At 44.9% G+C, this 27,520-nt stretch overlaps 3 protein-coding genes across 3 annotated transcripts; 2 read left to right on the plus strand and 1 right to left on the minus strand.

Annotated features, from left to right (window-relative positions):
- The first annotated feature begins 2,951 nt into the window (after window positions 1-2,951).
- Window positions 2,952-15,721, plus strand: LOC118513295. The gene is made up of 8 exons (XM_036058870.1): window positions 2,952-3,330; window positions 7,207-7,473; window positions 13,109-13,142; window positions 13,301-13,536; window positions 13,916-14,052; window positions 14,149-14,687; window positions 14,755-14,954; window positions 15,031-15,721. Exons 2-8 carry the CDS (start codon window positions 7,384-7,386, stop codon window positions 15,124-15,126), a joined length of 1,332 nt encoding a protein of 443 aa, XP_035914763.1. The 5' UTR covers window positions 2,952-3,330; window positions 7,207-7,383; the 3' UTR covers window positions 15,127-15,721.
- Window positions 15,722-16,298: 577 nt separating this feature from the next.
- Window positions 16,299-18,798, plus strand: LOC118514595 (zinc finger protein weckle-like). Its single transcript, XM_036061592.1, has 6 exons — window positions 16,299-16,683; window positions 16,751-17,039; window positions 17,099-17,567; window positions 17,644-17,839; window positions 17,905-18,257; window positions 18,328-18,798. The coding sequence occupies exons 1-6, from the start codon at window positions 16,570-16,572 to the stop codon at window positions 18,509-18,511; spliced, it is 1,605 nt and encodes a 534-aa protein (XP_035917485.1). The 5' UTR covers window positions 16,299-16,569; the 3' UTR covers window positions 18,512-18,798.
- A 783-nt stretch (window positions 18,799-19,581) lies between these two features.
- LOC118510011 (proline-rich extensin-like protein EPR1) lies at window positions 19,582-23,388 on the minus strand. The gene is made up of 6 exons (XM_036051397.1): window positions 22,412-23,388; window positions 22,115-22,305; window positions 21,909-21,989; window positions 20,410-21,837; window positions 19,847-20,313; window positions 19,582-19,770 (listed from the first exon to the last, which is right to left on the minus strand). Exons 1-6 carry the CDS (start codon window positions 22,618-22,620, stop codon window positions 19,624-19,626), a joined length of 2,523 nt encoding a protein of 840 aa, XP_035907290.1. The 5' UTR covers window positions 22,621-23,388; the 3' UTR covers window positions 19,582-19,623.
- Window positions 23,389-27,520: the final 4,132 nt, after the last annotated feature.

A 27,520-nucleotide genomic window follows, 5' to 3' on the forward strand; every position in this document is an offset into this window, starting at 1 on the left:
ACCCCGGTAGTGTCCCTACTGTCCCTAGACCCCCCCCCCCCCCCCCTAATTCGATCACCATCACCTTTCACTAGAAATTTGAAAGAAAATTATTGACTAAAAAAAAAAACTATCGTAACACAGAAAATCTAGCATATCTTAGCTCAGTTACACGATTATTGTGCTAACGTGCAACGGTACCCCATACAGCCTGGATCGCAATCGTTTGGTGTAGCTAATTTTTTGATAGTGCGTGCAACTAATTCCTGAACCGTAGATTACAAAAAGTAACACGATTCCAAGCATCATCAACGCCTAGCATCATCGATCGGTTGCAGATCTTCTGATTCGAGTGGTGTTTGAGAATTGGATCCGAGAGATGATGCGAGCTGATGTGAGATGATCTACTGGAATTTTCCCGCAAACGGTTGATACAATGGGTACGGTTTCCGTTCGGTTCGTTCGGTATGTGTTAAAAAATAAACACATATAACATCACGCCAAAATCACCACCTTACCCCTATTTCGTAATTGGCAATTGCCGTCCGTACTTGATCCGTTTCGATCTGGCGTAGACGGGACTTCATTTGTGGCCACCTGCAAGTCAAGATGCTTGAGGTGTTATCCGTGTTATTTTCACCAGCCATTTCGCCTTTCGTTCAAGTGTTCCGAGCGGATTTTGCTAAGCACAGCCCGAAAGCTTTCGCGTGTGTACCACCATCATCTTTACGACGGAATCCGGGACGTGCGGGCTGAGAAAGCATATGAGGCTGTTTTTATTTTCGTTGAGCATGTTGTTTCTGCACCATGTTGTTCTCACCTACTTTCGTACTAAGAATCGTGCAGGAAAAATTTAATTAAATTTGTACGTATGGAGCAAGAAAACATAAACTACGAATAAAAAAAGCTAAATTCTCCCAAAAGCAAACGGTAAATGCGCGCGCGCAAGTGCTGCAATGTGGAGGAACTTACACGGTCGATTTCAGATTCGCCAGTTGACCATGAAAAGAGGAAGAACGCAAGGTAGCTAATTTTGATTACTGCTATTTACTATCGGTACCTTTCATATCGGCCGAACGAATTTGTCCGATGATGGTCTTCGGTACACAATATTGCACCAATTATTTTTGTATCAAACCGCTGTAAACCACCAGGGGCTTGAGGCTTGAGAGCACAAATGGTTTGGATGATCGCTTGATTTGAGATTAATTTATTAAATACAGTTGATTGTTCGTGTGATATGGGTAGATTGTGTTTTTATTAGACTTCATTTAGTTAACTAGAAAACGAAAGGTTATGTTAATAGTATAAAATTAAAGCTTCATGTAACATAAGCATTAAAATCCTCCTAATTGTAAATCTTTTGTATGATTGTTTTGTTTGATGTATTTAATGTGCAATGTATTACAAAGTTATCAATTGATTTGGGGGAGTTGTGCCTAGTACAGTGGAGAAAATGCAAATATTTGAATGAATTTGGATATGAATGTGCAAGATTTACAACATCTTCTCACTTCCGGAAAAGCCTGGTAGGAGACAGATACTAGCCATCTAATAGTTTTGTGTGATCATAAAATTTAATAGAAAATCATATGGAAAAATAAGATCATGATCTCATAAAAGAACCAACAATGAAGAAATGGATGGGTGTAATCTTTGTAAAACTTTGAACCATGTGTCAGAACAATCGTTTAAAAATTGAAGGATACCCTGCACAAGTTGGACACTATTTACAGATCAGTGTCGAAAGACTCTAATCGATTGTATTGTATAATTTTGGTAAATTTGTAATCCCCAGCATAGGAGGTATTGACATATTTATTTATAACAAAATATAAATAAAAAAAAAAATATCAAAGGACTTCATCCAATCATTCTATAGACATGATCGTCAAGGCCTAGTAAGAGCTTAAACAATGCGAACATTTATTAATACGACGGGAATGGCCAAAATCCTAGGCTACTGTCTGTAGATCAATCGGGAATTGGTGCTTATATTTTTAAACAATAGTTCTTGAATGTAGATAAAACTTGAACTAATGAAATTATCTTAATTAATGTAACTTTCGCTTCCATTCGAAATAAGTATATGTTAAATGCTAACTATATTCTGGATTGACTCGTTGGCGGCCCGGTGGTAGCGGCAACAACCGCGCCAGTCGTCATACGGTAGGACTTTAGTTTAAATCCCATCTGGGCCATTCCCTTCTGTAATGAGGACTGACCAACTACGTGGTATCATTAAGTCTAGTAAACCAAAAATGGCAGGCTTGACCTAAGAGGTCGTTAGGCCAAGAAGAAAGAGAGATTCTGGTTTGAATTGTGTACTGAGAAATAAGTCTATGTTTTATGCTAACGATATTCTGGGTTAAATGCTCAAGGATAGAATAGACTATACTTAATAGTGTTATAAGCTTAACAAAAAACAGGACAGATTTTCTGCATTTTTAATTTAAAATTTGATTAACTATATTTCGTTGAGCCGTCATACTCCCAAATAAATAAATACTTTAAATTGAAAAAGTAACTTCATTGTTAATCTCTTTTTCAATAATAAAGCAACTTGATTCACATGATTAAATTATTGCTTATAATTTTTATCTCCAAATATTACATATTTGTACTCCTGGTTCCGATTGTGCATTCCTTCTACATTTCTTAGAACAATACACTTTCGATCAATGGAAGTGCACGATCGTGCCGCTTTGCGAATCTTGCACAAAACGGAAGAAAAATATGTGGCTTCCCTAGCTTCCGTTTCCTAGCATAGCGTACACCCAGCCCAAAATGCTGCATGATCTATCCATCCCCTCCACCAAAGCGTCTGCACAGCATAAGCGGTCCGATTGGAGAGGGTAAGCGAGCGAACGCGCGCGCGTGCACATGCCTCGTAAGACGTACCGATGCCGGTGGATGAATGTTCAAAGTCAAGTTCATTCCACGTGAAGCGCGCGGCCCGTGCAGACCTACTGCAGAGTGTAGTCCGGAAAAGCTTGCTGCCAAGACGAAGTTCGAGTTGTACGTTAGTGTTTTTGTAGCGATCGTGATCGGTATCGTTCAGCGGTATCGCAGTGACGGTACAGTGAAACCATAACAAAGTGCAACAGACAAAATAATAATAAAATTCGACATTCCCGGCTGTGTTTGTGTATGTGTGTGTGCGTTTGAAGTGGGGAAGGAAAATTGTCACTGAAAAAACCGCCGTTTGACAACGGTTGGAAAATTATTGTCCCCATTCCTGGCGTGTGCGCTGCGACGATTGCGTTCCCGTGCCAGTTTGCGTTCGGGTTGAGCTGCTGCAGTTGATGACTGTGTTGAAGTTGCTGAGCTACCGGTCGTGCAGTGATTACGGTGCGTTAAATATGGAACAGCCGGTTCCCCCATTTCTGCTACTGGCAGATACGGCAAATGCCAACAAAGATAGTGTGTAAATATGTGGCATGTTCGCATTGGACGATCTTATCACCTTGTATTGAATCGAACTTATTTTTAAAGAATAGTTTTATAAGAATTACATGACTAAAGTTACGCAAGCGATGATTGTCCACCAATCAAACCAAGATCATGATCAAGATCAGGTGGTATAGTACGGCTCGCTCGAGGACGAGTTATTGTGAAGTTGGTAGTGCAAGATCGTAAAACATTTATTAGAGTCACCTCTAATGAGGTACTTGGGTAATCTTCTTCACTTAAACTTCTTCCTGGGGACAATAAACTTGCAATGTAATGGTGGTTAGCCATATGCTGTCCCTTGAAGAACATCAAAACAAGAGCGACTGTTGCACACCCGTACAAGATTGGTAGTTTCGTAGCTTTAAATGCACTTTGGAATGCACTTTTCTTTGTCTCGACCTGCTTAAAAAGCTTTTAACTTCAATTATGAGAAGTAGGTCAGATATTGCAGAATTCTCTGTCATCAAATCATGGTTTAATTTAAGCAAAGCCAATCATTTCTGTTTTGCTAATGGAGCCAGCAGTGTGGGCAGGATTTCACTGATTTGTGAATTCGTCCGAGGCAAGTTTGGCCATTAGGCTTATGATAATTTTTATTTATAATTTTTCTGACCATCATATCTTTTTGTATAGCGCTTTATTTCGCAATTTAATGCATACCCAATTTTTCCAAACCAGTTTGCAACACCTCAACTTTGGATAATTTGTAAACATGTTGCGCTACATCACCTATTGACTGTTTGAGATGATGCATCGATAGCATTTTATGCTCACCGTTCACATCATTCACCAGCGTACGGGTCGGAACTTGTCAAACCTGTCGGTCTACTCCAACCCCCAAGTAGCCATCGGGTTTTGTCTAAACTGGTGGCAAGATCGTTAGCCACCGAGGAGAGTCCACGCTCCCGCTTTGGCAGGCGCGGGCGCTCGCGCGGCTAGCAATAATTAATTAGCGCACCTTTCTCCATGCTAACCTAAATCGTCGATCGCCGCCACGATCGTGCACCCGTATTGTTGTGCTCCGTCATATTTTCGCATTATGATCGCGCGATCATGCGACGTCGAGATCGGCATCGATTCACTGGCGCTCTCTGGCAGGAGTGGTAAGTCTCCCTGGCGATCGAGAGCACCGCCCGATGCCCGGGCCCAATAAAAAGGAAAACATGTCGAAAATGTGTGCCAATTGATTGCGATGGTTAATGTGTGAAGCAAAACAGTGCGCGTAACAACACTGAGTTCCTTGAGGTTTCTCGCCAGCCAACACCGTGCCGAACGAAGGCTGGTACACTTTTGCACAAGTGTTGTTTCTTTTGCGGCTCAGTGCGCCATGGTTGATTAGTCCATTTTGGTTGATTCAACACCAAGCCAACGAATAAATCCTTTCCTGGGTGTGACAAATCCGTATTGTGCCGGTTTCAGACCAACGAGTCTCCAGAGTCCAGAGTCAAGGCGCTTTGAGATCAAGGTCGATGGAGTGAAATTTTCGTGTACAATGAAAAATGAGTGAAATTTGTTAGGTTGAAAAGGTGGTAAATCGACTCGCATCACTGCACTGGGAAGCAGAAGTATCGGGGAACCTGAAAATTGGCTTTCGGGAGCTGCTCCACACAAAACGCTGGTGCAAAACTTTTGAGCACGCGAAAGGTTCCGCCTAATGTTTTTCACGGGCCTTTAAGCCGTAATGTAGTAGGACCGTTTTGCGGTTGGGCTTGGTACGGCTACGGGAGAACTGGGAAGGCCGAAAATATGCCAAATTTAGCCCGGCCGGGTTGAATTGAGAGTGAAAGGAGCTGCTTGCAGGAGGCCAGCCTATTGCTATGCTGCTGATTGTCGTGGCCGGGAGGCAGATAGTGTTGCTAATGATGCCGTGGATGCAGTGCGACGCTGCTTACGGAGGGATTTTCGGCAATTAGAGTGGAGGAAATCGAGACCTTCCCCGAAACGGTGTCGCGGTGTCACGCTACGCGATTTGTGAAAACGATAGTACTTCATCATTCGACAAGTACTGCATTTCATGGCGATTCTGAGTTTGTTGATTGTTTTGTTGTTTGTACCTGAGCGCCAGGTGGAACTGGTGGAAAATGTGGGTTTGTGGTGTTGTTTTGATCACTATCGCGGTGGAATGTTTGGAACGACGACAGCAAAATGGAAATTTTGGAGCGTGGTAGTAGCATGGGATCGTGCCAAGCTTTCTTTTTCGCGGTGCAGCAAATTTGTGATTTGTGCTGGCAATCTGAGACTAACTTTTGGGGAAGGTAAGGGACAGGAGTAAGTAACTGTACTTGATGTGAAACACTACATTGAAGGAGCTAAGTTCCCATCCAAGTCCGATTTCATGCTGTCGGTCTCTTGGAGCATACCATACTTCACGTTAATGACAGCATGCGCTTATCGCTCCCAGTTCCAGATTACTAAACAGGTTCTACCTAAAAGAAGCTAGTCGGCTTTCTCCTGCATCCGCTTAAAAAATCAACATCACTTTCCCTTTAATCGTTTCTGGGAAGAAGTTTAATCTCAAGCATCCTATCACTGCTTCTGCTCATGATGCGGCCGTATGCTAAGCGTGTGCAAAACCTGCAAGCATTTTCATTTACCAACTTTCACGGGGCAACACCGCGCGCCAGGAAGGCTTTGAAATCGAAAATACTTCCCTTCCCGAGGCTTGTCCGATGGGTAATGAGATCCGCGCAAGGGTTCCGCGATCGATACTTCCGCTCGTTGGCGGCTGCATGCTGGTGCATTTAACCTTATTTCAGCTTTGTTTGTAGGACAGCCCCCGCCACACCAGCAGCGAGGTGTCACCGGTACGCGAGCCAGTTCCCCTATGCAACCGGTCTGTTTCGTGCTCCGGACCTGCATCAAACCGTGCCCCTCGATCGGTTCGATGGGTTGTCCGGGTACACCTTGCAGTGAGGCCTATAATCGGTGTTCACCTATATAATGTGTATAAGGCAGCGTGGTGTAAGCCTAATGGCAGCGTAGCGAAAGGAAACGGTTCCTACCGCTTGAACGGGGGAAAAATCGCGGCGTAAATGAGGACAGAAATCGAAACTAGTTACGCGGATCATGGTGACTTTCAGGCAGGTTTTTATTACCGTTTCCTCCTGTTCGTGCCCAGTGAGGCACTAGCGTTACTGCTGCGTTGCTTCGGTGGGAAGTTAAGGAAACGCAATAGAATGAGTGAGATGATTTGAAAGGAAGGGCTTCGCAACAAAAGCCACACAATGAAATATTCAACTAAAATTATTTATTTTCTGTTTCCTCACATATCCTGAAGCTTATATTTACTCGATATTACCCAATGCGTTAACATGCTTCCTAAAAAATCAAATGCTGAACTCCTGATCTTGCTATAATTAATAAGATCAAATAATGGCATACTGTTCTACCTTATCTCACTTATTGGAGTATTGTATGTGCACCATCTTATATGTAGCCATCTGGGCTTTTTTTCGTTGTATATCATTCTCAACCATTACCACTAAAACGCTTAATCCCACCGATTCTATTCGCGAGCAAATATAGCTTTTGCTGTAGCTGCTGCAAAAAAAAAAGACCCAACCCCCTGCAATTAACTTCATAAATAGACCTCAAACACTGGCGATCGTAAGATATTTCAGATACCGCACCATACCCTAGGGCTAGAGCTTCCTTCTATTTTACTTTCCTTACCGAAAACGAAAACCTTTAATTACTGTGCTGCTGCTGCTGCTGCACTAGCATATTAGCATTTTTGCTTTCCACTGATTTTTGTGTTTTGTTTCTCACTTCCAGGCTCATTTGATCGAGGGCAGAGCAGAATCGGCTTTCAGTAGAATCATCGACAACCAGGTTTGATCGCCGGTGGGTGCTATAGTAGTCGTTCGGAGCAAAGATTTGAATGACGAAGAGTGTGCGATAAGGCACACACACACACTGTACATTCCCTCCCGCTTCTAACGGAACCGGCCAATGCTGACAACGAAAGCCAAGATGAAACTGTTGAGGTCAAGCCTTGTCGAGTGTAGCAGTGGTCATCTGGTGGCGGTACTCTTTACGGTGGTAAGTGCACACTATTAAGAGGATGGGTGGGAGGCCTTTTCTTGTTAAGTTTTGTAAGTATTTGGTAAACATTCTCCAAATTTAAATAGCTTCTAATAGACATGATTAAATTTTTCATGCAAAGAAAATGATCGTTTAACGAAGTGAATGCATGCGGCGTACAGTTAGGAAGGGGTTCGTCGGTACCGCTAGCGTTGAAATCTTTCGTTTTGCCATGCGAAGTGTAGCGAATTGTGGTAATGTTAACAGTATTATCGGTGGCGTGAGTAGTTGGATACCATCTCTCACGCTACTGACGCTTCAAGTTCCGCAACACTTCATTCTGTTTGCAAATATAAATAAACAAATAAAAAATCCAAACGAAAGACTGTTCGATGAGAGTAAGAGTGTGCCATTCTAAATTCTTCTTTTTCAGCTTCTAATGAAGCAGGTGGGATTATCTATTTGTCCGTTTGGATTTTTTCCAGAGCATTCCCGTAATGCTTACCTCGGTAAGCATCTGGGATAAAAAGGCTAGCTGCCAGCAGCTTTTCCAGTTGCAGTTTCCAATAATCACTATCATTATTCGCGGGACTACACGGTATCACAAACACACACACAAAATTTCCACGGGCCTTAAGAACTGTTGATGCGCATGTAAAGCTTCTTGTTAACGAAGTGCAAACGGCTCAGGGTACAAAAAAAATCTGCACAAAGTGGAAATGCAAATAGAGCGATGAAAAAACACGTGCATCTGCATGTTTCTTCGGCCTAGGTTGTTAAATTAACTAGTACTTCTGCGCGAAAATGGGTTTCGATCTGTGTTAGTTTGCGTTGCTTTTGCATCAATACTACGCGAAAGATGCAGAACAAAACAGACGGAAAGAAAGCAAAAGCGGTGGCAAGATGTGTTATATGCCCTTTGGGAATGTTTCGCTGAGTCTTCTGCGCCAGTTATTCGCACGGTACTAATTTAGCCTAACGGAAAATAAGCGCAGGGGATGGTAGATTCTCGGGAAACGTGCACGCATTCGGGAAGGGTATTATTATTGCGTTTAAGGCTAAACTGTCAACCGAACGGTTGATGTTGTTATGCAGCTCAGGGAAGCGCATCACGAGCGCTCCTGGGGACGGGAATGAATCGAGAGCGAGTTTGAGAATCGAATCGTACAAATTGATACTCAAAACGCTACTGTCCGGGGTTGTCGTTTAGCGGTTTGCGGTACCGTTGTGTGCATGTGTGCAGCAAGTGATTGGTTGTGACGAAAGCAATAATTAGTGATTTGTTACTGGCGCTGGAGCTCGTCTTAAGGGGGATTAAATAAAAATGGTTTGTATCAACAGTAAGCACAATAAGAAGTATTAACTGCGAAATTTAATGATTTTGCTCTTTATTATGCAAATAAATTAAGTGTTTACGTTGATTATAATAAATAAGATGTTAACCCAAAGCCCTCAGCACCCCAAGAACTAGAACGCGATCGGCATGCAACGAGCCGGCGTTAGAATGGTCGCGGTTGTTCCGTTTTGCTTCCCTGCCTGCCTGTCTGACTGCAACTGACAAACAGCTACTGGTGCGTGAAATTATTTAAAGCAATAAATCCACTGAATCGCAAACAACAATCACGAGCCAACCCGGCAGGTACAGTTAATCCTGCCCGTGTTCGTTCTTAAGCCCGCCAATCTTTGCCATTGATTTGAAATGGCTTTTCTTTCTTTCCGTCCCGTCTTCCTGGGACTGAAAGGGGGGAATGGTTTTTCTTTTGAAAAGCTATCAAAATTCATGCACCAATTTCTCCGCCCGATGCACTGACGCTGCATTATGACGCTCAACCCAGTTCCGGGCTGCTCGCAACTGGAACGCCACCGAGCCGTGTGGACAGCTGCGCCACGACTGTCACAACGAACGTTCGACGGGAGGCGAAACGCGGTCAGCAGTGCGGCAAATGGCGCGGGAACCTCGGGGAAGGAACCATCTTTTTATGCTGGGATTCAATTTCATAAATTCGTATTTTCACGCTCAGTCACACACACACTCGCTCGTTTAGTTATGCGCAGTTCATGCGGTGTGCGCTTGGCTGCCATCCTGGTTGTCGTCCATTTCATGGCTCAGATGAGGGTACCGTTTGAAGGAGCTTGCGGTGAGGTGACCGGGGTAGTGGTGAAACGAGGCTATACCGCTTGTTCGAGACAGCTGTGTCAACTGTAGCTCACAACAGATTGTGTTTTGTTTTATGACATAATTGTGTCATGATTAAGGCACACACACAGTTGACAGAGGCCAAAGTTCAGCTCCGGTATGAAGAACGCAAAAGGGTGAACGCCACCCAAAATTTGTCCGCCGTTCCACGTGTGAAGATGAAGAATTGCAACCGTAGCATTAGCACACAATGCGGCCAGCTTTTTATTCATGGTCAATCTTGCGACGGAGCGGTTGATGGACATGGGGCGTTTGTTTTGGACGCCGGTGTCACACTGCTCAGTCGCGCAGCATGTCGACACCATTTTCGCGCCAATCTTGATGTCCAAGTTCTGGTTGCCGCTCGCCGGTATAACTATGGTCGGCAGTGCATTCTACGGCCACGTCTTCGTCTTTGCAATCTCCCCGTCAGGCAGCGATATTATGCTGTCCTAGCATGCAAACACACTGTGACAGCATAAGTAGCGTATGATCTAGTTGCTTCTATGCAAATGCGCTATCATAATGCGGCAATTTCCCAATCCAAATGTTCCAGATTTGCAGTCTGCTGGCAGGGGGCTCCACTTTAGGTTGGTTGCTCAGCCCAGACCCATTGCGTTAACGAGCTGGCGCTAAACTTTCTCACAAGCGCTGTGACAAGGTTACCGGCAGTTCAGGCAAGCGTTCTCATGCACTTGACTACTCGCAGTCCTCATTGTGTCTGAATAAAATTAAATGAGAGTTTTACCGGGCGACCTGACGACAGCTGGAGTTTCGTCGTTTTTTTTTTCTTCAGTAGGGTAGGTTGTTATTGATAATGAAGAAATTCGTGCGTATCTGAATACGGCAGGCTTTAGCTTAGAATAAGATCATCTAGAGATCTCTGTCTGCAGGGACGTTTTTCATTACGATGGGAGTGTGATGAAGGTAATTTAAAAATAACGTTTTTTTGTTATTATGATCGTTTGCGTTACCCTTTTTACTATTCCTTTCGCCGTACAATTGAAATATATAAAAAAGCAGTTAACACAGTAACACAATTAATTCTAGAACAACGAGAAAGTTGCGCCAGACGAAGATTCCCCCTTTGTTGCCCTGTTCCGCCCGTCGATTGAGCTGCTGCCCGGATAAATATCCGTTAAATCTCGCAACAGGTGCAGTTTGCGTACGGCCCTTCCCGAATGGCCATTCCGTTTTTCCGTTCGAATCATCAATTCCACACGAAACGGTCAGCTCATGCCACAGTGCCCGCTGACCACCCGGGACGGACGAGGGCTTGAAACTTCTCGCGTACGATTTCGTTTTTCCTCGTATGGCTCATCCTGCGTGCTTGTTGTAAGTCATTTTCCCTTCACATTTCCCGCTACGATCAGCATGCGATTGCAGTCAGCCTGCTGGTTCAATCTGTGCAGCACCGCTGAAGTTACCTTATTGGATAATTGTACCATCCATCCACTCCGTCCATGCCGTCCATTCATCGGTTCGCCGTAATCGACCAGTACCACTTGAGCCGCCAACTGAACGTTAAATGACTGTCTGGTGTTAGTACCATTTTGCTTTCGCACGCTCGCTCCCTGCACGTGTCCGGCAGCGAGAGTGCTAAACTAAAATAATCAGAAACAGAAGTAAGCAAACAAAGCCAAGCTAATCGCAACGAAATGCATTCGAAAACAGGTTCGATTGGAAAAGCCTTACCTGGGAGCGTTCCCGAAGCGTGTTGGAAAAAAACTTACGCACAATGCTTGACATATTTGAAGAAAACTGTTAACAAGGCACTTGTTGATGGCCGGCAGGTAACAGGGGCATGCATTAGAAAAAAAGCATATTGTGATGTGGCTGTCGGTTAAGCATTGATTGCAGCATAAGCTTCGAACAGATTTATAGGGTTTGTAGGGCACAACGCACAATCCGATCGGCACAGTCGGCGTGCTAGTAAGTGGATCGTTTATTTTATTGGCTTTTTTTTATCTCATTAGTATCATCTTGGGGCATATTCGAAAAAAAAAACAAGGAGTGAAATGTGTCATTTTTTTCGTTGCATTTAATGTGATGCGTTGGATCGTGATTGTGATTGACTTCTTGGTTCGTAGGTCTGTTCGGATGTCGAGCCAATCCACTATACCTGGAGCCTCCAAACCTTGAAGTGAAAGGACTTGGGTGGGAGTTGATCCCTGGGCTTGCCGTGTAAAGACCTGCACTGCTATCACCACGGGCACCGAACCACTCGTGAAAGTTTGAACTACAATTACAAAAAAAAAAAGACAAATGATGTTGATAAGCACAAATTTTCTTTAAGCCAACAGACTGTCTATGTGTCCGTTCAATAGCAGCCTTTTCTCAATCTTTTGGTCATTCGTTAGCCATCTTTTTCATCAGTTTTACAATAACGGCAGGACCGAGGTTCAAATCCCACTTGGGCCTTACCCCAATTGTGAGGACTGCAGGCAATGGCAGGCAAGACCTAAGCGGTCGTTGGGCCAAGAAAGAAGAAGAAGAAAAAGTGTTCCTTAGAAGTATCCGCTTACACATTACTCTTAATGAAATAGGATTAGGTTGTTATTTGTTGTTTTTCTTTCTGTTTCCTGCTTTATGCATTCCGCTTCGAAAAATAACTAGAATTCGACACAATAACACGAATGCGAACGACCTGATGCATCAGCAGATTCACACTAACCCCAAATCTGGCTCAACTCATTCGATAAACCTCGTACGATCAGCGCAGGGTTTAGATTCTCACCTCAAAACACTTGATCCCCGTTTCAAGATATTCGACCGGTAACCCGAACCAAACAATAGCCTCACCACCGAGCACACCTATTATGGCAATTATGTACGTGTCGGACGGGCAGCAACATCATCCAGCCAACATACTCACCCCCCCCCCCCCCCTCCACCCCACGGCCGTTCCGGTTGTTGTGATTTCTACTCACCTGTACCTCATCGTGTAGGTGAGTTTGGGGCACATGGCAGACCCCGGTTCCGAGCTCTACTATTTGGGCGAAGCCACCCCAACAGTGGCCGAAGCTTCCGTTAAAAACATTTACGTGATTTTTGCGGTTTGTTTTTATTTCGGTTTGCTGCCGTTTTCCAGAGCCATCCTCCTCCGATCATATGCTCTGAGAGGGGCTAGACCGGACCGGTGAGGTTACTGATCGGCTACCGGTGTTTCGCCAAAAGAACAAGTCAGGTCAGTGGCATGCATGCTCGATATATTGAGCTTTGTGCAAACGCAATGAGTGGTCTAAACAGGGGGCAGATCATGCATATGCTGTGCCAATTGAAAATTCTCGCATTCCCCAGCGATCGTGCGATAATTGCATAATTAGGCCATTTTACACCATCTGGACGTGACTAGCACGCCCTCTATTGCATGGTGCCCCTTTTGGGGAGGTTCGCTTTGATTATAACCTTATCATAAAACTCAATTCCCTCCGTTTGTTTTTAACATTCTTCCGGATCTTCTCCCCGTTTTTCCAGTTGCTGCCATTGGTTCGGGCACAGGATTATGATGGTAAGTACACCGCCTCCACCTTCAGCAATGAAGTAGAACTCGAACAAAAAAGTTCAATGCACATCACATAGCCTCACGCGATCGTATGTGGCTGTGTTTTGGCCTTTTGCTGGTACTCATTTTGATGTTTCTGTTGCTCATCACCGGTAACCTTTCAGTGACGGACATACAGTGTTCCTTCGCCTCGCAAGGCTCCAACCTGGGCGACATTATAACGGCAAAGCTGAAGAAACCGATCGGCTTCAAGGGTGCACCACTGTTCGCGGACGATCGAGGTGTGAATCCGGAAACTGATTTTGCCTGCTCCATCAAGCAAGATCGTAAAGATGTGAGCGAGCTTGCGTACGATTTGAAGATTACCGATTTCTCACGGTGCGGTGTGCTGAAACGAAATGTAAGTTTTTACGATCTTGGTGCCCTCTCGGTTAGGAGGGCTTTTTTTTGGGCTAGGTTTTCCATCCACCAGAAACTAACACTTCTTACCTTTCACAAGAGTAAGGTGTGTATGGGGAGATATCCCAAAAAATAAAAAAGCGTACGAACAATTAGCAACAAAACCACCGCACTCTTCGACGTTCACAAGATTCGAACGTGTTCCATTAATCCGGAACGGGAAGCGAAGATCTTGAGGTGCAAGATCGATATGGGTTAGCGCATGAAAACGAGCGGCGATACCCCTCTGGTGGTATTTAGTAATAGGGTCACGAACATGGGTGTGATGCAGTGGCTAATGAAGAAATTGCTTTTGGCGTACGGTTTTCGCTATTTCGCAGGGGTTCGTGCACGTCCGCATCTGGTTTCCGCAATTTCCCTCGGTTGTAATGCAATCCGATCAGGAGCTGATCATCATGTGTAAACCGCCGGAACCGACCGTTATCCAGAACAAGGCGGCCGGGTTCGCGGGAAGTTTGTAAGTATCTGCTCACCCTAATTCTGCTACTCACTCTGATAGACAGATTAATTTGATTTGTTGCGTGGCTTACCTGTGTTACTATCTCTCCCTTAGTCCTCACGGTGCACGTGTTTCCGGCGTGGTCGAGGAGACTCCTGGACGGCTAGAATACGAAGTGGCACTGTACAAGGAAGCACCACCGATCGCACGGATTAGCGGTAATCTGGCAGGATTGAAGAACCATTCGTCGTCCTCGCTACCGGCCGTAACGAACAACGAGGTGCCGGTCGATCAGGCGGTACCGATTGGGACGAAGCTACAGTTACGGGCCCGCATCAGCTCGCAGAGTGTGTGGAAGTATGTGAAGCTGATGGAGGTAACGGTATCGCCCGATCCGGACGATCCGCATGCGCAAGGATCGGTTTCGTTGGTTCGCGATGGCTGTCGGAACCGTGACTTTGCGTCGATCATTCCCCATCAGCCGGCACGGTATCGTGATAAGCCGAACGAAGTGTTTCTCGACTTTGAAGCATTCCTGCTGAGCTCCATGAAGGAACGGAGTACGCTGTGGATTCATTCGCAGATTAAGGCGTGTATGGATGCGATGGACTGTCAGCCCGATTTCTGTCTCGATATGTATGAACCCTCGAAGCGTAAGTAACCGGCGGTTTATATAGTAATGAAAAGAGCCTATTTGTTAAGAGTACGCTTTGATTGCAGGACTTGGCAGAAGGCGGCGTGATGAGCAATCGCGGAACCGTACGGAATATACCAAGTTTAAGGAAAACATCGAATATACTGTCATTATGCCGGGCGAATATGACGATGCGATGCGCTACCAACAGAACCCCGAGCAGTGTAAAAACTTTGTCGTTATATCTGGCTTACTAGCTGCACTGTTGGCACTTTCCACCGTGATAGTAAGTATAGGACTTGCTGGAGGGTTAATGTAATGTAACTAAATTTTTCTTACCACTCTCTTCCAAACTTATACAGACATGTGGACTAGCGACACGCATGCAAGGCAGCGGTAAAAAGAGTATCGACGAGCTCAACGCCAAAGGATACTCCGGCCGGGCGATTGTGCAGTGACTTGTGGCACCACTTCGATACACATCGATGCTTCTCTTGCGCACATGTAGGATTGTGTAGGACCCCTATTGTTACGTAGCGTAACAACACGTCACCAAACGAAAGCTTAATCAAAGATACGCATGGAACCCGAGTTGCAATATTTAGTATCACTATTTGCCTTTTTTTTTGTTTTGCTTCCACTTAGTGACTTAGTTAATTTCGCTAGTAGCGTTTAGTGCTTAGAGATAGAAAAACAGACGAATCAATATCTGTAATCAAGAGCTGCTAGCTGCTGCTCTTATAAGAGACGATTGATTGCTTAAGCCTGATTTTTAAATCCACTCCGCTTCGATCCCCGCAACGAAACGGTGCCCTTTTAAAGGTTAGGCTTACCATAAGTCGAACAAAGTAGTATTACGACAATTTAGATTGCATTTCACGAATAGTATTAGAACCGTTTTACTACTGGAATAGACACGCTGACGAGGTATTTATTGTGCATTTACGCGCGTAGCGGATGATTTAGTTCTATTGAATCATCCTGAATAGGAATGGTGGTCGAATCGATGAAAATTTGTCGTTATTTGATAAGATTCTACCCAGTGGTCGGTACAGTTACAGGTCGTACCGTTTTATGCTAAAAATAAATGGAAACTCTGTCTTAACTGGTAGTTTGTGTCTTTGGGTTTGGAATTACGTTTAGTTTTAGTATATTTCTATGGGAGTTTCTTCTTGAGCCTACATTTTCCAGCTTCTTTGATGATGAATAACGGATTACGATGAATGAATATGGTCTAATTTAGGATTTTTACAAAAATATAAAAAAAACAAAAATTTATTGTAACCGCCACCGTTTGATTTCGGGCGCAACCAATGTGGAGAAATCGAGCTGTCATGCAAATTGCATACCACCAGGCGTTGATGCTTGTTACCACAGTTGATTCGCCACAGTTGGTATTTTTTAAAGATTTTATCCGTTTTGGAGGCATTTTCTTTAAAAAGAATTCCGTAGAATTATGAGTGTGGTGTCATTGGAATAAAAAGAATAAATTTTGGTACAATTTATACTTTAAACATAATCTCCGATTAATTCTTATTGCTGCTAGAAAAGGCCAGTCAATAGCTTTCATTCCAAGATGGCGGCCAGAAAGTGACAGTTTCCCAGATTACTGCTTGTCATAACAGCGTTTAACGAGTGTAAACAATAAACAAAACATTGTGGATTTTCGTCTCGTACGATTAGGATTAATCTGTGGAAAGCTTTTAAAATAAGTTGTTGGCATTTATTCGTTTTGAATAAAACGATGCGGTATTAAGCTAGCTCCAGCTAGTGCTTCCTGTATCCAAATGTGTGTCTGTAAGGTAAGAGGCGAAAAGCTGTTTTAGAAAAAGGTTCAAGCCACGCATGAAAGTCAAGTAAACATAAGCTGCACAGGATAGAAAAAGCAATAAGCTATCGAAATGGTAACGAGTTGGAAAACCTGGTGCCGTCTGTGTGCGGAAGAAAAGGCTGTACTGAAGCTGGAATCGGTCCATGATATAAATACGGTAATCACAAGCATGCTGGATGTGGCGGTAAGTACTGGCACCTGGCGTCTATTTACAGTCTCACGCTCACGAACCATTCTGAAATTTGTTGCAGATTGCTGAAATAAAAGATGTGCCGCTGAACATATGCGAAGAATGTCTCAGTTTCGTGAACAAGCTGGAACACTTCAAAGAAAGATGCCAGCAAACGAATCGTCTGTTCGCGTACCTGTCGAAATGTTCCGGGATGGGTTATCAAGCGATAGATTTAAAACAAACTCGCCGTACCTTTCTAGCGGACCTTAGTTTAGAAGACGTAGCAAATCAGCTATGCGACAAGCTAGTCACAGATGCGAAAGAATGTTCAAACGATGATCCGGAGCAAGCTGCTCAACACATCGAAGGTATGTAGTTCCTTAGCTAACGTATGTTTCAAAACTACAGCAACATTTCCGTTTTGTAGAGATTGAAAAGGAAGAGGATGTAAATGCGGAGGTGTTCTACCAAATAGAATCGCTGGGTGCTGCCTCGACTCAAACCGAGTTTGAGAACAATGCCACCGATACGGAGCAGTGGGAAATGCTGGATGTTGAAATGGATGACTACAGCAGTCAGTTGGAGGCAAACGATGAAAATGTTGAAGATGAGTATGAAAAAGATTCAGATTCCGAGCACTACGAACTCGAGAAAGCGATAACACCTGGAGAAAACAGAACGCAGCACAGCGATGATATGGCCGGAAACACTTCCAACGACGAGACTCTAACCAGTAAGCGAAATAGAACACAGCTATCCTCCAACAGGAGCGAGTCCCAAGAGGTGTTTCAATGCCAAATCTGTATGAAAAAGTTTAAGTACAGCAGTTACCTGAAAAGGCATGAAATCATCCATTCATCGAAAGATCGATTTACTTGTACCTTATGTAACAAACCGTAAGTTGTGTTGCAGCTTTATGGAGTCTTGCTGGTAATCGTAAAAAATCAATTGCTATTGCTTTTTCTATTATAGGTTTAATAAGGCGCTAGACCTGAAAGCTCACATCCTGCTGCAGCACGAAGGCGTGAAGTCGTTAATTTGCGATCAATGCGGTAAACAGTTCAGCTCGAAGGGATCGTTAAAGGATCACTACGTCGTGCACACAGAGGATAGGCCATTCCAGTGTACGTACTGTTCGAAACAGTTTAAAAATGCAGCACGGCTAAAGGTGAGAACACTTTTCATACGCCTTTTTTGTCAAAAGTACTGAAAGGTTTTTTTTTTTTCATGCAGATTCACGAAGATACACATAACAACACGCTGTACGTTTGTCCGCACTGTGGCCTAAAGCTGAACACCAAGCGCACACTGAACATGCACATGGTAGTGCACTCGGATCAGAAGAAATTCAAGTGCCAGGAGTGTGGCAACGAGTACAAACGGTCAAAGGCGCTCAAGGCACACCTTATCTTGCACACGGGGCTCCGACCGTACCAATGTCCGTTTTGTGATAAAACCTTCGCCAATGGGTCAAACTGTCGCAGTCACAAGAAGAAATTTCATCCACGAGAGTTGGCGGCGCTGGAAGCTGGCGGTGGTCAGAAACCTGCCGCCAACATTCCTAAGCTGGAACATCTACAGCGGAAGTATGAGTTTTGTAGCGTGTATTGGTATTGGTTAACCGCTAATGCATTTCTCATTCTTCTTCAATTCAAGGAGTCAAAGTGATGGCGAAACCGTTGAGATAACAAGAAAGCACATTCGTTCATCCGTTTGGCCATCAAATAGTGGCAACAGCAAAACGAAACAAAGGTTAGGATTACAGACGGAAAACAGTAGTCGTATGGAGGATGGCGCCTCGCTAGTTGATTATGAGCAGAAAATTGAAATAAGTTGCTGAGAGAGCGAGAGAGTAAGAGAGATTATTTTTTTCGGGTTAGTTAAAATAAATTGTGTGTGACTTAGGCAAAACGGATCAGTAATAATTTTAAGGATCTTATTTGTGATGAAAATGTAGACTAAAAATGAAAGCTCTTTGTCGATAGGTACGTACATTTGAGTCAGTTCCGATGACAGCTGTGTATTAGTAGTACGTGGGATGGGAATCTTGTTAGTTTTCAGTTCTGCAAGGATCTCTGGTGATGAATTCAGTACTTGGATAAAAATTTAAACGGCCCATGCAACGAACAGCACTAGAACTTTCACTAGCTAATGACATCAAGTTATTGTGACGCAACGAGCTCTTTTGGAACCTCGGAGAAAGCCTGAGAGCTTTTTGATAATACCGAAAGCTTGCGCCAGGATGTTTGGGTTGTATTTTCTTCAATCTATATCTAAACAATTTCGAAATATCAACTTAACCTATGCTAGTTATCCGAGATTCGGAGGTTGGCAAATAGGTAACCATATGTCTCTGTGGGGCGGTCCGGTGGCCGAGGCGATAACGGTGCCGGTCTTCACATGGCAGGGCCGGGGTTCAAATCCCATCCAGACTGCCTCCCCGTCCCCGTAAAATTAAGTCACAGAAAGCCAGAAATGGCAGGCCGAGACCTCTCGAGGTTGTAGTGCCAAGGAAGAAGAAGAAGATCTGTCTCTCTTAGGCCATTCAGATCCTGGTATTAACTGAGGACGTAGCCATAATTTGGTTTTAAGTTCTTTTACGTAGCAGAATAGTACCAAAGGTTTGAGAATTTTGTGCAAAATCTCGCGGTAAAGATTACTAAGGCGAAAACCAAAATCATTACAGAGCACCTGATAAGCAATCTTTCTGTTGGATTTAAAATATCTGTATGGGAAAATTTTGTTTTTTAATGTGATAATGTCACAAAAAGCTTTGTAAACAGTCAGAAAAAAAACATTTTGCCATTGATAGTTTCTTAATTAATAGTTTAATTGTTAATCCTTGCGAATTGCATATTGTCCATTGATCAATAAACATTCCCTCCCTGATGCGTACGGTGAGTATGTCTAGCGCCCAATAGTTGATCTTCCCAGCTGCCGCCTCTAACTAATTTAAAGATATTTTTCTCTAAAATCCTCTATCTGTTTCATTGCGAACGTTGCCATCATGGTTGCCTTTTGTTGCGTTTCCTTGTCGCTCAGATCACGTATGCTACCGAACGATCGTGTATTTCCGACCCATTGATTCGGCAAGTTAACCTGAAAGACAGAGCAAAAGGATAGTGCAAATGCAGATCGAAGGCATATAGAGCTGTGCAAGGCATGATTTATGTACCTTATGTCGAGCGATGGACCGTATGATCAGAATTGCTACGTAGAACGTAAAGTACAGCGTGAAGTACAGTGGCACATACCAGAGCGTGCGACTGAGATAGTAGTAGCTGTAATTTTTCAACCTAGGCGTTTCCGGTACCGGTGGAGGTGGTGGAGGAGGAGGCGTCGTCGTTGGCTCTTCGTGATGGTGGTGGTAGTGGTCGTGGTCGTGGTCGAAAATGACATCCGGATAGTGATCGTGGTCAAAACCGGTGAAGTAAGGAAAATCGTGATGATGATCGTGCGAATGGTGATCGTGATCGTGATGGTGATGATCGTAATCTGCATCCATCCCGGAAGGTCCTGTCGGCGGGCCATCCATCGAGGAAGGCGGACCCATCGCTTGCATCATCCCCATTGACATGGGAGGCATTTTGTTCGGCATCATCGACATCGACGCTGGTGCAGCTGACATTGGCGGTCCATTATCTAGAATGTGAGGCACAACATATGGTACAATGAGCGTACGGATTGCCGGGCTCGCACCGCGTAACGAACTTTGACAACCACATGCCTAACACTCACCAGAATAGCTCGGGGGCAAATACTGTGGCTTGCCCGGACCAACCGATATGGTTCCGATGGCATCGTCACCTGGAATGCCGGAAGCAGGAGGAAGATAGCTCGTCACAGCGTTGTTCTGTCTTGGGGGATTGTTCGTGGGAGGCAAGTATGGCGAGTGCACATTCGGTGGAAACTTAAACAAGTCCGCCGGTGGAATGTATGCATTGGTGGATGGCTTGGGAGGATGCGAGTTGGCAGGAGAGTACGGATTGCCGGACGGAGGTGGAAGGTAGCTAGTATCGGTTGCTTTCGGTGGGTCCTTTTCAACCGGGGGAAGGTAATCGGAATGTATGTTGGGTGGAAATCGGAAAGTGTCTCCAGCAGGCTTTGAATGGCCTTTGGGAGGCAAGTAAGACGTTGGCGACGGTTTCATATTGGCCGGCTCATGTGGATCACCTGACGGTGGTGGAATATAGCTGGTGGCCGAGTGCATTGGCCGTGCTTTTCCATCCGGTGGCAAATAGCTTGCCATCGTGTTGGGAGGAAATCGGTGCAGTTCGTTCGGTCCAAGCGATGCTGTCGGATACTGAACCCATTCATTGTTATTGACCAGTTTCGAGTTGGAAGGTGAACTAGGATCGCCCGAAGGAGGCGCCCCGTAGCTCGTACCGGTGTGTTCTGACGTATGTTTACCGGCCGGCGGCAGATACCCGGAGTTTACATTGGGTGGAAATTTAAACAGCTCCGCCGAACCTTCATAATCCATCGGTTCCGAGTGAGTGTTCATAACGTACCCGGTAATATCACCCGAGGGTGGTGGCAAATAGCTAGTCACGGGATGTTTCGAACGCTCTGAGGGAGGTGGCAGGTAACTAGCATTGGTGTTGGGTGGAAAACTGTACAGATCACTCGCCGGTTTGTAAACATCTGAGCTGGAAGAGCTTCCATCGGTTGTGTTCTTTGTGGGACGTTTCATAACGGAAGACTTGTTTGCGGGAGGTAAATAGCCAGTGTGGGAATTGGGTGGGAAAAGGATGATTTCGGAGGAATCGGGAGTCGAATTGGATTTCGGCGGTTCGGCAGAATCAATTAGCGACCAAACATTGTCAGACGTAGGCACGGGCGTCGGCATAAAGATTGGCTTGTCTTGCATTCCAGGCGACGTTAGGACTGGTGGACCGTTTGATGATGGTTTTGAGTTTGAACTCGGCTTTTCGGTGGAGTTAGAGGATGACCAAAGCTCACCAGATGAAGGAACGGACGTAGGCATAAACATTGGCTTGTCTTGCATTCCGGACGACGATGGCGCTGATGGTCCGTCAGAGGACGCCACAGAAGGTGCCATCACACTAACTGGGCTGTTATCGGAAGCGGCACCTCGAAGCGCGCCCGGCGATGGAACACTGACCGGGCTGTTGAATGACGCTGCCGGAATCGATCCAAACGGCACTGTGTAGGATGGAAGGAATGGGTCAGTAAAATAATTCCAACGGCAAAAAGGTGAAGGCTTCCACCGTTACCGGATTGTACGGATTGTTTTTGCTTCTTCAGCTTGTAGATGGTACCACCGTATGCCTCTCCGGGAGCAAATCGGTCCATTGCTGTAAAATGGATTGGAAAACCAAAACAGTAAAAAGTTGTCTGTCCTATCCATGCTATCCCCACAACCGTAAACTATCCGACCGAGCAGGATAGCGTAAGAAAATTCCCACAGTGTTTATCTTACCGACAGGAGCGTTGTAGTACGGAATGGCGCTGTTGGGACTGGTTTTCGAGTAGCTCGGATAGACAATGTACTTGGGCGATTTGTAGCCAGCATTCGGGCGTGCAACTTGCACAGGTTTCGTCAGGAAATCGGGATGAATGGAGAATGGAAAGCTGGCACCACTGCCCCCACTGGAAAACGCTCTGCCAGATCTTTCGGGCACGAGAACCGAAGCACATACAAGGAACAAAGAAGACGTGTATTCAAATAAGTATCAAAATCCTTCTATAAGGGGATGGAGGAAATTTGGGAGCTTACGATTCACTAGCTTCCTGCTGCTGTTGCTGTTGCGTTTCACTAGGAGTGTTGTACTGCTCTGTGGCATTATGTAGTCGGGTTTCCTCCGATTGGATGGGATTGCTGGAGTATGAATTGTAAACGATCGTTTTCGGTTCACTACGACCGAACAGCTGTACAAACAACACTATAACCACCGAGCGTCTAATGTAACCCATGGTGCACGGCATAAAATGTCCTGTCTGCCAAAACCAGCTGTTGGGAAGCTGTTCACTATTCTTTCACAGCACAACACTTTAGATCTGGATCCTCTTCAATGTGATGTCCCACCACTATACGGGTTTGCCGAGTGTGTTTTATCGCACCGTCCAATTCTACTCACTCATTACATCCACCGGAACAAGGAACGTCTTATCGCGCAGTCATCTTCAGATGAAATGAACATGAAGCGACTGGTTTAAACACAGTAATCGCTTCTGCACCGATTGAGGTTCGAATTATTCGTGAGGCCTTCCCCGGGCAACCCTTCGCGCCCGTGTCCGCTGGCCGTTGGACGATGGAAACGTGACAAATATTTTCTGGCTCGTTGAATGTGGGCCATATCGCGCAGGATAGATTTTCTTCACCCGGTGCGCGGGATGTGGGATGACCCCGATTTTGCAAGCGAGAGGCGCTAATCGATGTAAAGTAGCTACGTTCTTCTTCTAGCTCTAGAGTGGTCGGCCGGTTTGCATGCTCCAGTTCTTGTACTGTAACCCGCGACATGGTGCTGCTGCTTCCGTTAGCAGCAAAAAAAAAAAAACTGTGTGGTATATGAAACCAATAGAAAGCTTGGCCAGCAGCAGCTAAACACTGATAGTGGTCAAGCGAACGTTCTCCGTCTCATCGTCATCAGTCGTAGGATGTCTGACCCATATGGGTTTCGGCGGCATAAGCGAAAGTGCACTACTTCTAACGCGACCCAATAACGGGCCACGTTACTGATGCGTTGGATGGACATCACGAGCATGATTTGGTAGGAAATGAAGCGTAGTTTTGTTAGAAACTTATCACCCTCGATGTCAATCAGGTAGACAAACAGGTGCGTGGAATGAATCCAGCTAGCTTGAGATGAAGTTGTAGTCATCTGAATGAAAGTGTACTGGGAAACTGTTTGATGGGATTGTTGTAAGAAACATTGTAATCCATATGTTGGCTCTATTGTAGACAGTTGTCGTAGGTGTACTTGTTAAATGGTGTTATTTGGTCAAGAGGAATGAAGCTCCTAAAGTTGCTTTGTTTAGAACACACGACAGGGCTGGATATCAAATCCCATCCGGAACGTTACCCCGTACCGATGGTCAAGTAATCCGGCTATTGCCTTACAAGCCGGCCTCAAGGGCTGTCGTATTGCCAGGATGACCTAGAGAATCGCTAAGCTCATAAAAAGAAGACAGTTTTTCAACTAACAGAAGAAGAAGATTGGATAATAATTGCTACAGTAAATGACGTTTAAAACATTTCCATTGTAGAGTTTTTTTTAATTTTTTTTATAATGTACTTTCCTTTGAACTGCGTCCAAAGTTGACGAAATCTTTTGAGCTGCATTGTGAGCTTCTTTAGATGTTCAGAAGAATGTTTTGGCTTCTCATGTGTACAAAAAGGCAGAAGAGGAGGCCTTTACAATTACTGGTAGGAGATCTAACCACCTAGCTGGTCATGTCATGAGAATGACACAGGACGACCGGACGATTCTTTGAAATCTATTTAGATCGCTCACTTAGGTCGGTATTGATGCTTCTATTAGAAGGACAGCGAGAAAGGCAAAAGATGTCGACATATTTTGAGCGTTATCGAGGACTTCTTCAGCAGGCCAAGACAACAAAACCTGAAAAGTAGCTAGAAGACCATTTTGTTTTAACTTAATCCCCAAATTTCAAAAGTTGCTGTGAATGAAATGAAATAATAGTATTCCGTCGTTTAACATACTGCTTGAATTAATTTTATCAAGCATAACTGCAGCCATAAAACAAAATTCGAATATGTATGAACCTTTTCGATTTCGAATAAAACCGTTCCGGTAATCTTTTTGGTCATCTTGTTCGAGTTCGTTCGTTTTGATGCTTTACGCGCTGTAATGCATCAAAAAGGAAATCGACAAACTATCGACAGCAAGATTGATCTTTTGCGTTATTGCCTGTCGGCGAGCGGCGGTGACCCACCTGCCATGGCATTCGTGGAAAATGCCAACCGTAGCGTACCGTAACGTGCGTTCGAAATGAAAATTATATCAATCAATGATTTTTCTTTTTACATACCCGTTCCCGGTGTCATTCGGCTTTATTTGCACCGATTTGTTTGCCTAGTGTCCTTTGCCCAGTACCCGTGAGCCTGGCCTGGCGCGAGCTGCGAGATGAAAGTGATTTTTGCTCGTTCCATTTTTTTGCCCCGCTTTTCCACCCCTGTCAAACAGTCCACAGGGATGTGTGTCACACGCGGGTGCCGTCGTGTGTTGGCGTGCGTTTTCCCCATCGATGAATGATGCCGTTGTAGGCGGTTACAGTTTCGTGCGGTTTAGGAAATGGGTGAAAATGAATCTGTGCGTGTGTTGGCGTTTCCGGAAAATCTGGCGCTCGCTTTTTTTGTTATCTGCGTCTGGCGTTTTTTTTTCACTATGTACCATGATGTACCGCAAATTAGTGGCCAATGGTTTCGCTGTACAGTTGAAAGGTGTATTCCAAAATGATGGACGGCGGTCTCATTTATGGTTTGCTCGCGCTGATGCTTACCCAACGTGACTCCAATCAGTGTTCGGAACAGTTTAATCAATGTAGAGTTTGAGAGTGTGTGCATTCCGCAATAAGTACCGTGCTTAATGAATGCAAGGTTATCTGGCCACCAATCGTATCCCGGGGGCGGGTGTTGGGCACGTACTGCAAGGTGCCAAAATTTGACAGCAACATGAATATATCGGTCAAGTTAGTTCTGTAACGCGTTGGTCTGTTTTTCTTTCGCACGCTTCGGCACCCGCACTACCGAACACTGCACACGAGAACGTGATATTGGGCTGGCCGCGCGTGATTACACCGCTTCCGGCGGGCATTAGAATCGAAGGGCTTGATTTATGCCGAATTCTTGGCCGCACACAACCAGACGGACCAACGGACGTCAGGGCGTACAATCAGATTAACAAATATTACGTGCTTTCCATCATTGATGATGCGTGATTTTACTGCCGACAAAACGTGACCCCGGGCGTGTTGATTTGGGGCTCGTGAAATTATCGTCCTTTGGGACATGGGCTTTGATAATGGTGTGCTAGGATAGTGCAGTATGTTTACTCGTAATGAGAATTCAGAATCGTCCAATAGAAAAAAAATGTTTAGGAATAGAAAACATTTTAAAGATGTAGCTTTAATTCATCAGAAATAGTTGAAAAGTTAGTAAAACGTCCGTTCCAGTGTCTCCAATTCCAGTGAAAAATACTGTAAAATGCTTGAAAAGCACGAAACTCTTAAAGGTTTTTTTCTCCTCCCGGTGATCGAAGTCCATCGAGAAAATATACCTGTGCAAAAAAACATTTCAATTGATAGAAGATCCGGTCGGCGGAATAGAAATCAGTTTACGCCGGAAGCTGACACGTTTGGCACATCTGTTAGATTGCTTCATCGTCGTCGCCGCCCATCCAAATCGGACCAACGTCACTCCGTCCGTTGCCCGGGAACGGTCGCGTTTCCAGCCGCTCGGATGTTTGAGTGGTTTGGTTAGATGGAACTCCATTCCGGCCGGTCTATCGGTTCGGCCCCGGCCGCACACACTGGTCCGGATTGAAGCGAACGAACGCTCAAGAAAAACATGTTTCATTTTCCCTCCGATGACCAAATCGATTTACGACTCGTTTCGTGAAAATTGAGGAATCTTTCGTAATTGAACATCCGAGAACGAGACCTGGAACGTTACTCGGTCTCTCTCTCTCTTTCACTCGGTTTTGTATTTGTTTGGGTGGTTTTTCACGGCTTAGGACAACGCAGGATAGCTCGGCGAAATGACTGGGCTCGATCGGAAGAGTAAAATAATGTATGCATCGTCGTTGGTCGATAGACACGGCTCACCTGGTATCCACGGCTTCCTCTGTCCAACAAACCAGTTCCCTTAGTAATGGGTTTGTCGGGTGAAGATTGAAGGGTTTCGGACCTCAAAATAACCGTTCTAGGCTTACGATTCAGCATCAATTCACCAATCGTTCGGTTCGGTTTCTCGTACACCAACAGAACGAATGATGAGTGAGTGGAAAAAATGGGCGCAAACCAGGGAGGGCGGCAAATTATTTTATTAGCTCAGCGATGTTCATCAATCTAACGGCAAGGATTGATACAAATGGCGAGAATGTCTGGGCTCGTACCAAAAACTTTAACTTAGAACGAGTGTGTGTGTGTGAGTGTAAGTAGCATCCGGGTGGGAGATGTCGGTGCTGGCTTCGAAAGACAAGGAATAATAAACGAGCGGATATCAACCCGCAACAGACTGAAGGGCAGGAAATTGCACCAGGCTCTGTCTAGACGGTAGACGATGGAAGATAAATTAAGTTATCAAGGAATGTCTAGCTGGGCGCTGTGATTGGGCGCGTCCTTCAAACTCGGTTATGTTAGTTAACTTTTATCCACTTGTGTACTTCTCAGTCATGTAATTTGAGGATAAGTACCCGGTACGGGTCGATTAGTTTTATCATGCTAAAAATAGTCACTCAAAATCAAATTAGGCTGAAAATTCAAGAACGATGGAAGGTTGTACATCGAACGGTAGACATGGTGAAGAAAAAAAGCGAGCAAACTTTCACGGCGCATCAGCACCTGAATGAAAGTCACGGACTGTGACGACGGAAAGAGGAACAAACCTTGCTAACGTGTAACAAGTGACCACCATTAAACTAGGTTAGCTGGCGATCGCCGCGTCTTGGCCAAAAAGGGGGCCACTAATGCTGAATGCTTTCTGCCTACTGTTGCTTCGGCTGCGGTTCCCAGGTGCTAATTAGAACAGCATATTCTTGGTCTCTTTTTTGTTGGTCTGTAAATTGTTTCCCCGATGGCAGGACGATAACTTTGCGGCGTGAGGCTTTCGGACGGCGTAGTTACATTCAGACACTTCCCGGCG

This window comes from Anopheles stephensi, chromosome 3 (genome assembly GCF_013141755.1).
Source record: "Anopheles stephensi strain Indian chromosome 3, UCI_ANSTEP_V1.0, whole genome shotgun sequence".
Classification (NCBI taxonomy): Eukaryota; Metazoa; Arthropoda; class Insecta; order Diptera; family Culicidae; genus Anopheles; species Anopheles stephensi.